The sequence below is a fragment of the Chamaea fasciata genome, unplaced genomic scaffold (genome assembly GCF_029207755.1).
Source record: "Chamaea fasciata isolate MVZ Bird 193981 ecotype frontalis unplaced genomic scaffold, bChaFas1.0.hap1 SCAF_16, whole genome shotgun sequence".
NCBI lineage: Eukaryota > Metazoa > Chordata > Aves > Passeriformes > Sylviidae > Chamaea > Chamaea fasciata.
Window position 1 is genome coordinate 15,873,844 of NW_027094101.1, and position 10,597 is coordinate 15,884,440.

General features: G+C 54.7%; 1 protein-coding gene across 4 annotated transcripts in view; it reads left to right on the forward strand.

Moving 5' to 3' along the window:
- Positions 1-10,597, forward strand: part of NTN3 (netrin 3) — a 33,501-nt gene extending 22,904 nt beyond the window's left edge. For all 4 annotated transcript variants that reach the window (XM_066198253.1, XM_066198252.1, XM_066198254.1 and 1 more), the window contains 4 exons: positions 746-895; positions 1,833-1,886; positions 8,684-8,758; positions 9,020-10,597. In XM_066198253.1, coding sequence (XP_066054350.1) covers positions 746-895; positions 1,833-1,886; positions 8,684-8,758; positions 9,020-9,348 — 608 coding nt within the window. In that variant the 3' untranslated portion in view covers positions 9,349-10,597. The remainder of the gene's footprint in view (positions 1-745; positions 896-1,832; positions 1,887-8,683; positions 8,759-9,019) is intronic.

The window sequence follows — 10,597 nt, forward strand, 5'->3', positions numbered from 1 at the left end:
GAAGGTCCTCTCATGAACAAGCATCTCCTTCCCACATCCCTCCGTGTAGACAATCCTCAGTGGGTCCATCATCCAGTGTGACATGATGGAGCATTCTTCTGAGAGCAAAGACAACTTTCACCCACCTCAGGTGTGCCTTGTCCCTAGAGAGACTAGTGATGGAAGGGTGTGGGGTCATCCTTTGCCCAGGGTCTCCAGGAGTCAGGAGGGGCATCGAGGCTTATGAGCTTGGGAAACATTGAGAAAACCTACTTCATTCTTAAACCAAGACAAGGTCAAAGTTTGTGTAAAAACCCAGTGTTGGTTCAGCTCCATGGACTGAAAAGCTCAGAGGTAGGGGAGCAAGTAAAGAAAATGGTTTTTACTGCTGCAACAGGAACATCTCCCTAGAGTTGAGGTAGGGGAAGATCTTAAATGAGAGCTGGTGGCTGCAGGCACCCGTGGGGATTGCAGAGGCTCAAGGTGCTCATCCTGAGCATCCCTGTCAGCAAGGCCATACCCTGGACAACCCCTTTGTCCACTCGCCCTCCTGCCGGTGCTGCTCACAGTGCATGTGGGGCCATGGTTGGTCCAGACCCATGGGTCCAGCTGGGTCTGTGCTCTGCCAGCCCCAGAAGCTGATTTCTGGTGGTGCTCTGAAAGGGTCCCCCTCCTCTTCACCTCTCTGGGACTGCACCTTCGGTCCAGTTTGGGGTTTGTGTTCTGCCTCCCCTCTCACATAACCATTTCTCTCTCTCCCACCCAGCTTGCGACTGCCACCCAGTTGGTGCGGCCGGCAAGACCTGCAACCAGACCACGGGGCAGTGCCCGTGCAAGGATGGCGTGACTGGCCTCACCTGCAACCGCTGTGCCAAGGGCTACCAGCAGAGCCGCTCACCAGTGGCCCCCTGCATCAGTGAGTGCCCCACGCCTTGCCCTGCACTCAGGGACTCCCACAGGCACTAGGGGATGCCCCCTGGTCCCCCAGTCACCTTGGATGGTTTGTGGTGGGTGGGAGGCTCAGACAAGAGGCTGTCTGTCCTTAGGGATATTCTCCAGGAAGTGGTCAAGTAGGACTCTCTGATCGCTTTCTGGGGTGACCTGGGCTTCACCTGCCCCAGTGCAGGAGGCTCTGGATGACCCCTTGGGTCAGTGCTTGCAGCTGGCTGAAACAGCTCTGCTGGGTCCCATCCTTGGTACAGCAGTGCCCTCCTCACCCAGCTGAGCCCTGAGCGCGGTCACTTTTGGGGCAAGGCCAGAACCTGTTGTCAGCATAAAACTGTGTTTATTGTCACAGTGGGTTTGAATTTGACCCAAGTGGCAGAGGAACAACTTCCCACCCTGCAATATTTTGCTGGGCTGCTGGAGCAGTGGCAGTGCAGGTGACTGATGGAGCTGGCTCCTTGCTCTCTGTTCTTCCCCAAATTTGAGTTTAGGAAAGAAATTCCTCCAGGTTTTGCTGCCAAGAGTCCTGAGAAAGTGTTATCTTTTCCCACATTTATTCTTGTGCTGGGCAGCCTGAAGCATGCTGAGGTCAGCCAAGCAGTCATCTGATGTCCAAACTGAGTTCAGATGAGCTGAGCACCCGGGGAACATCAATCCCTGGGGCACACATCCTCACACTTAGGGCTCTTGGGGATTGCAGAATTGCAGCCTGCCCCAATTTACTGAACTCAGTCTGCATCTCCAGGTCTATTCAATGGTCTGCAATGGTCGGGTCAGATTCATCCCATCATCTCTCATTTGTGACCAACAAAATCTCCTTGTGGCCTATTTTCAGAGGGCTTTTTCCCAGTTGTCACCCCCTGATCTGGGGATCTCATCCTTAAGATACCTCTCCCGTTCTTTTCCAGAAATTCCTGCCATCAACCCCACCTCCCTGGTCACCAGCACAGAGGCACCCGCAGGTAAGTGCTCCATGTCCCTGACCAAGTCCATGGCCCCAGTCCTGCCCAGAGACCTGGGGGCAGATCCCACCTTCCCTTTCTCCCTGGCACAGCATCGGGGAGGGCTGAGCTCTACCAAACCATTTGGCAAAAAATTAATGGTAAAAAAATTTTAGTGAAAGATGTGACTGAGATTTAAAATCTTGTGTATTTCTGGAAAGGAACTGACTTAAGATTGGTGGACTTTTTCAGGAAAGGCTTTCTCCAAACCTCCAAGGAGGAGAGCAGTTATGCAGCCCACTGGGGCCTTGCCTTCCCTTGGCAAGATAAGGCAGGGATTGTGGCATATGGCACCAGTGGGTGCTCGGGAGCTGGCTTTGTTTAACCGCCTTTTATGAGCACCAGTACAAGAGGTTTCTGCTCAGTGTCCTTGGCCTCTGCAAGACCCCAGCTCTCTGGGAGGTGCCAAGGCAGTGAGGATCTGGCAGGTCTCAGGCAGGCTCTGGGGCCCCTGTGCTGGGGCACAGGCTGCCAGGTCTCCCCTGGTATGTGGGTGACATGGTGCTCACCTCATCCAGGTCTGAAGGAGTGAAAAGTCTGGGTATGAGCTGCTTGTCCTGGCTGCACAGGGTGATGGGACCATGCGCAATGGGACCATGCATGATGGGACCATGGAGGGACCAGTGTCACTGCTGTGGTCACCTACAGAGAGGTGTCAGCTTCATTGAGAGACTGCAGGCCTTGCACAGGCAAGGGAGGCATTGCTGCCATGGTCCTCAGAGCTTTCTCAAGAGTTGCCCTGGTTGCCCAGACCGGAGTAGAAAATTTGGCATCTCAGTCCAAGCTGCAGGTTCACTTGTGCTCCTGCAGAGGCTTGGCTGAGGCTGGGCACCTCTGAGGGGGTGAATGGATGCTCCCTGCACTGGTGGATTAGGGTTCTTCATCCAGCCTGGCCAGGGACCAAGGGCCCGCGCAAGTGCCCTGAGCTCCCACCGTGTCATGTCACATCCCAGCAGCAGCAAGCAGTGTTATGCCAGCCCCTGGATCCAGTGCCACCATGCTCAGCCCTCCAGTGCTGCAGCATGCACCCAGCAGGGTAAAGAGGGCTGTAGCAGGGCTTTCCTCCCTGCTTCTTCTTCCTTCTGCAGTCCCCTCAGCACTGCAGTATGGCTGTTCCTAGCCATCCCAGGTCTACTCCCGTGTAGGGATTCCAAGCCAGGTGGAGAGGGAGGAGCTGGGAAAGAAGCAGCCCCTTCCCTCCTTGGGCCACCCCTCTTCCTGCTGTCCCCAAGAACCCAGTCTTCCCCTGCATTCCAGTGTGGTGGAATAGACATCCTGAACAATCCTCCACTCCATCCAATGGCACGTGCACCTGTGAAGACAACAGGGGCCCCTCCAGCTCTCCGCACCCATATTTAATGAGCAGCTTCTCTGTGCCCTGTTTGGGGTACATCTGTCCCAAGGAACCCTACACCCTTCTTGGAGAGCCGTTGCTCTGTTTGTATCCATCTCCCCAGCTTCCCTTACCATGGCCACCTTGCCTTGGCAGTGGAAAATGCCAACAGCCTCTTTCCAGGCTGGTGTGTGCCTGGGATGTGCTCTCCAGCCCTCTGGGAACATTTTTCAGGATGGCCACTGCAACCCTGTGCATGAACTGGCTGTCAGCAGGAGAGAGCCAGGGACGAGGTGTGTTGAAGAGATGGAATTTTTGGCTGCTCACAACAAGGCAGACACTGAGGGGCTGGAGCATGTCTAGAGAAGGGAAAGGAACTGGGGAAGGGTCTGAAGTACAAGTCTGATGAGGAATAGCTGAAGGAGCTGTGGGGGCTCCAGCTGAAAAAAAGGAGGGTCAGAGGGGACTTCTCTCTCTACAACTCCCTGACAGGAGGGTGCAGCCAGGGGGGTTGGGCTCTGCTCCAGGGAACAAGGCATAGAACAAGAGGAAACAGCCTCAAGTTGTGCCAGGAGAGGTTCAGGTTGGACATCAGGGAAAATTTCTTCCCTGCAAGGGTTGTCAGGCAGTGAACCAGGCTACCTAGGGCAGTGGTGGAGTCACGATCCCTGAAAGTATTCAAAAAGCAAGTAGATGTGGCACTTTGCAACGTGGTTTGGTGGGCATGGTGGTATTTGGTTGAAGGCCAAATTGATCTTGGAGGCCTTTTCCAACCTTAATGATTGTGTTCCTCTGACAGGAGTAAAGTGTGTGGATGGGGATAGAGAGGGGAGGTGCACAGGAGGAACTGGTAACTCCATGCAGAGCGGTGCTGGCTTAGCCCAGGTGGACCCCAAGGAGTAGTGCAGAGCCTAGGACCTCTGCGCAGCCTGGCACCACACCCAGCACCTATGGGCACTTTTGAGCCCTCACAGCCCTGGCCCTAGAAGCTCTGGAAGAGAGGAGTGTTTTCACGATGGTGAGGAGCACCCTTGCCTGGATCTGGCTGAGGTTTCACTCCTCACTGTGGCAGAGCGGGAGAGAGTGCACATCCTGCCTGATGGGAAGATGCTGAGCTGAAGTGATGGTGCCACTGCTGGGGGGAGCTGCATGGGACAGGGCAAACCACCACCACCTCTGCTCCTGCCTGTCCTGCCAGCCCTGCCTGCTGTGAGAAGGGAGCTGGGAACATCAGGCTTTGGGAGAAGGAAAAAAAATGGGGGGACAGAATGAGAGATTTGGCCAGTTTTATTGCCAAAAGAGAGTGTCACATGGAGCAGAGTTAATCAAGGTGACTCCCTTCCAGTGCTTTATAAATAGGAACAGTCTCACAACGATGTCTGAGCTGTTCAGCTGCAAAAAAATAAACAGCACTGGCGGAGAGTTGGGTTGTTTGCTCTGTTTTAGCAGAGCAGGTCTGCCTCAAACTGCCTCCAGTTTATCTGTGGGTTTGTTGGTTTAAGACTTCTGGCTTCTAGCTCAAATATCCTTAATGCAAAGTAGCTGTCTCTGCCCAGAATCTGTGTCACTGGAGGACCAGGGGACCTGGTGGGGCTTGTGCTGCTCCCCTCACTGGGGGGATCTGAGATGGAGAGTGATGCTGCCCTGGCTGGTGCTGCCAGGGTTACCTGCACCTGGTGTGCTTGTCCTGCAAGCAGGGCTGCCAACAGTGGTGCTTCCTGCCCACACCCTGCCCGCTCCCTGATGCCCCTCTGCCCCATTAGCCCCCCGCTGTCCCTGAGCAGGGCACTCCCCAAGGGGCCCTCAGCACCTCAGGCAGTCTCCAAGCCCCTTCTCCCCGCATTTCCCCACCTCCCGCCCTGCCTCGGCAGCAGGTGCTGGTGGCAGGAACAGGGGGACATTGTTCAGGGCTGCCATGCTCAGGTGCTGGGCTTCCCACCCTCTCCCCATCCTCCTCCGTGCTGGGGTTCAGGCCCTGGGTGTGTCCAGGCTTTTCACTGACATTGCGATCTTCTGCATCGCTTTTCCCAGCTTTCTCCTGCCTTTCCAATGTTCCAAAGCCTTTGAGGCCCAGCTTTGATGTCTGTGCCTGAGCAACTGCCTGGCTTGGTGATGAAATGTCCTGGGTCCACTTCTCATAATTTTTATGATTATTATCTTAAAATATTTTCCACTTAGTGGAAAAAAATAAAATCCACGTTCCCCATTAACAGAATTAACAAAACTTGTGGAGTGCAAAACAGGACTTAAAGGGAATTCAAAGTAAGCAGTAGAAGATTTGCAGGCATAGCACTTAATTAAGTTACATCTCTCTAAAAACAAAATATTCCTTTTTTTTTCAAGGAGAAGAGAAGTAAACCAGATGTGCAAACCTGCCACCTCTCCCACACACTCTCCCCCGCAGGGATGGGGAATGCCCACACCAGGCCAGTGGCTCTGGTTATCAGCTGTCTCCTCCCACTCCGCACCTGTAGCATCTCCCAGGATTGTAGCAGTGTAAGAGCTGGGGCTGTAGCATGTCTCAAGGATACATTTGTGCCTGAGATGGGACTGCAGTGAATCCCAGGGATGCAGCAGTGTCAGGGATGAGGCTGTAACACATACCAGTGATGTCTCGGTCTCAGACATTGCCCTGTAACTTGTCCCAGACATGCATCAGTGTCAGGGATGGAGCTGTAGCATTTGCAGAGATGCAGAAGCATTTCAGGGTTTGTGGGTGCATTTTCATGCCATGGGCTGTGTCAGGTCTCTGCTGACCTCCAGCCCATCGGTGGGGCTGGCTGCCACATCCAGCTGCACGGACACAGCAGAAGGGCGGCTAAACCTGCTCTTCTCCCCACTGCCCTGCAGAATGTGCAAAGCCATGGGTTCTCAGGGCCTGTCTGTGGGAGCAGCCTCCATCAGGCACACAGCATCCCAGTGCGCTTGGGAGGATGGAACCATGGTCCATAGCTGTGTTGTGATCAGGACTGGGGGGCTGAGACCCCGAGCAGAGCCCTCCCATGGAAAAACCCTGCAGGAACAGGACAGGATGCTCAGGGAGAGGCAGTTAGGGGAGGTGCAGGCAGGATCCATCTGCCCTGACATCCCTTGCCACTTTCCAGCCACAGAACCCATGTCTGACCCACACCCAGTGATGGAGGAGGCCACGTGCTCAAGGCCAAGAAATGGAAATGCTTCCAGTTATTTGGACTTTTTTTTTCTTCCCAAGTTTCTTAGATAATTGGAGCAGGAATTGATTTTACATTTTAGGAATGTTCCTCAGCACAAAGCTGTGGTTAAAAAAATCCCTAAACTAATCCTAAATTGTTAATTTCCAACACCATTTTCTGGCTCCTTTGAATCACAGTGTTATGTTGTTAATCATGAGCAGGACCCCAGGGCAATCACAGGATTTTTTTCTGCTTTTCTTTCATGCCCATTGCCAAGGGAAGGGGGTGGCAAGTGGGCTAAGGCTGTCCCACAGCCTGCTTCCACCCCACATCACCCCACACTCCACCCCCCCAGCCCAGGCCACACTCCAGCCAAGCACCCAGGCCATGCCACCCTTCTCCCCCACAGTGCCCAGTGTCCGTGGGTAGGCCTGTGGCAACTGATGCCAGGTGCAGGATGGCTTCTGTGCCCCTTTGCCTGGGGAGGAAAAGGTCTCCTGTCCTGATGCGTGCTCCCCAAAATAATGTGGAAGGTCTCTCTAGAGTCCCTTTAGTGGAGCAGGAAAGGATGGAGTGCTGTCAGGATGGGCCTGTGGTCTGTCTCAGGGGGTGCGGTGGGGTCTGGGATGGGACACAGCAGGCTGAGGCTGGGACTGTAGCACACCCCAGGGATGCAGTGAGTGAGGGCACCTTCAGTGCCACCACTGAGCACTCCAGCACACTCAGCAACAACCCCCACCCATATGGAGAGGCTCTGAGCCCCCTCTGTAGCCACCACAGCTGTTTCAGGAGAGGCAGCAGGGCCAAGGCAGCTCTGCCAGCCCAGGCAGAGGGGCAGTGTGGCACCATGGGGGGGCTGAACTGAGAATCAGAGCTCATCCCCTCTGCCAAGAATTAGCTTCACACTGCACTGCTTCTATCACTGACAAATTTGGAACAGGTGGCATGAAGTCAGAGATAAAAAGGAGTAGGGCAGAGACGAGAGCAGCAGAGCCCAGAGTGAGTTTGTGCTCCTGGGCTTCTTTCTTTCCTTGTTTCTCCTCCTCCCCTTGGCACAGGGTTCTGTTATTCCCCGTCTTCCACCAGAGCTTCGCCTCCATCCCCAGTGATCACTGTGGCAACCCACAAACAAAGACAACTTTAGAGGCTGCTGGCTCTGTCCTGGGATGCGGGGCCAAGCAAGAGGGAGAACCTGCAAAAGGCAGAGAAAAGAAGAAAGATGGGCTCAGAAAAAAGCATGCCATTTGGAAAGAGACAAATTGAGATGTTCAAAGGAAGATGGCAGGGGAAAGAAAGGAGGAGAACAGGGCTGCTTCGGGCAATTGTTGGGATCAAAGGCTTTGGGGAGAAGGAAAGAGGCATTCCCTGCCCTCCCTCTGCTTGAGATGCAAATCTGGGGGCTTTAGAAATGCACAGAAAAAAGTTTCCTGGAGGACAGGAGCCTTGGGGACAGCAGGGTGGTGGAGGGCAGCCTGGTGGCCTCCCCAGCCCCTCTGGTGCAGCCTGAGCAGGGGATGCCTGGGCAGCAGGAGTGACGTGGTAGAGCAGAGCCACTTCCCTCACCTGCCTCCTTCCCCACAGTCTGAGTCCCCTTCCCCAGTTATGGGAACCCACGAGGCACGGGTCCCTGGAAGGGCTGTCCCCTGGGGGTGCTGCCCACCACTCTGGCCTCTGAGAGCTGAATCACTCTGGGCATCACAACCCCCCTGGTCTGGTGTCAGACCTGCCTTTGGATCTGCCCCGTGGGGCTGACTGTGAGACTGGTGCCAAATCCTCTTTTCCCACATCACCCAGGCCTGCAGGATCACAGCTGTTCTGTTGACTCTCCCTGGCCATGGCCCCTGCCAGCCCTCCGTGGAGGCCACTGTCACCTCACCTGCATTCCTCCTATCCATCTCTTTCTGTGTCTGGAAGGAGTCCCCAGGCTTCCTCCATGATCCCTGTGCTGACTTATCCTGCAGAACACCACAAGTGGCAGTCTGCTCAGTGCACCCGAGGCCTCTCCCAGCTCTTCCCAGCTGATGTGGTATCAGCCCTTTGTACTGGTCTTTGAGCCCCCAGCCCCTGTAAGGTGCCAGGGGAGCAGCTGGACTCGAGAGACCCCCATCCCCAGCAGTGCTCAGGCCCTGGCTCAGAAGGAGTCAAGTACCCACCTTCTGTCAGGCTGGGTCTTGCTGCTGTGTCCTCCACCCCACTCCCTCTTGTCCTGTGGTGGGAGAGTCCTCAAGTGCCTCAAGCCCCTCAGTGCTCAACCCACTGTTCTTCTGCCGCAGACTGTGACTCCTACTGCAAACCAGCCAAGGGCAACTACAAGATTAACATGAAGAAGTACTGCAAGAAGGACTATGGTAAGGACCTCTGAGTTCCCTGAGCCACCCTGGGTTTTGCCCCAGAGGCAGATGAGGGCTGGCTGTGGGTGGGGCAGATTAAGGCATCCAGGGGTTGGGGGACACTCCATATAGAGAGGGGTCCCCAAATCAGCCCTCCCAAAGTTTCAGTGGATGAGGCAGGTGGGGCTGCTGGGGAAGGGCAGTTCCCATCCCCAGGCTTCCTTTGGGGAGCAAGGCAAAGCATCCCACATCACTATGCCTCCCGCTTTTTTCCCTCAGTGGTCCAGGTGAACATCCTTGAGATGGAGACAGTGGCCAACTGGGCCAAGTTCACCATCAACATCCTCTCTGTCTACAAATGCCGTGACGAGCGGGTCAAGCGCGGTGACAACTTTTTGTGGATCCACCTGAAAGACCTGTCCTGCAAGTGCCCCAAGATCCAGATCAGCAAGAAGTATTTGGTCATGGGGATCAGCGAAAACTCCACTGACCGGCCTGGACTGATGGCCGACAAGAACAGCCTGGTCATCCAGTGGCGGGACGCCTGGACACGCCGCCTTCGGAAACTGCAGCGGCGGGAGAAGAAGGGCAAGTGTGTGAAGCCCTGAGGGGTTTACACCCACCCCGTCCCCCATGCCCAGCCCCAGGCCAGCTGGGCGCTGCCAGACTGCGCCCACAGACTCTGTACATATATATAGTGTGAACGGACTCTTTGTCTATAGTGTATATTTTGGCAATGGTTTCCTGTTGTGCGCGTGTCACAGGTGGGTGTGCGTGTCAGTCCTTTACGTGTATATTAAAAATAATGCAGTAATGACAAACCTTTAATGAGGAGCAAAGTGGAGCAAGGTCCTGTGGGTGCCTGTCACCTGAAGGAGCTTGAAAGGGGATTGGTGTCCTGCTCTGGGCATTCCGGGGCTCAGTTTCAAGGCTTTTATATTCCCTTTAACACAGCTTTCTTCTGCTCAGTGCTGACATATCAGTTGACAGCTCTCCCTTCTCCAGCATCCAGGGTGTGATTCTTCCTCACTCTGAAAATGTGCTGCTGCCAGACCTCTCTCTTGCTGCCAGACCTTGCCCAGGAGGAACAGGAGGTCAGAGTTTTCTCTCCTTCATTCCGATGTGCAGGCAGGCTGAGTGGAAACTGTCCAGTGCTGCAGAGCGTCCAGCCCCAGGAGCTCCACCAGGAAGGACAAATTAACTTTTACAAGGCCTGATTCTCCGGTGACCTTGGGCTCACATGGGCCAGCACTGCTGGCTGGGGCAGGACCTGTGCAGTGCCATAGGGAGGAGCCAGGCCCTGGCACTGTGCAGGTGGCCACCGGGGACAAAGGGACAGACCTGGCAACCCCTGGTTGCTGCTGTCCTGGTGCCTGGTCCAGACAACCCAGTGAGAAAGACCCGGATACACCATTTTCCCCTCCCATGTCCACCTGCTCTGTCTGTACCTGAGCTGGACTGGACAGGCTGACCGGAGCCATCGTGTATCAGCATCCATCCCCCCAGGTTTACGTGCCTGTATTCTCACCTGGTACCAACTGACATAATTCCACCTGTTTCTGTTGAGATGACACCAAGTGACCACCTGCCTTGGTGTGCATCTTCCAGAGCTGGCCAGACTCTGTGCTCTCCTGGGTAAAATTGCTGCGGCAAAGGTTGTCCAAGGAAATGCACAAGGCAGAGGTGACAGGAAGAGAGAAGAGTTTTCATTGATCCACCTCTAGTCTTTTATATCTTCTTCACCATGTATTAGTCTCTGGTTAAACAGACACCAGTATCTTCCCATGTTGAGATTGTAGTGGTCTTGACTTAATAAATACAAATGGAAATAATAGGTGCTTTGACAATAGATATTCC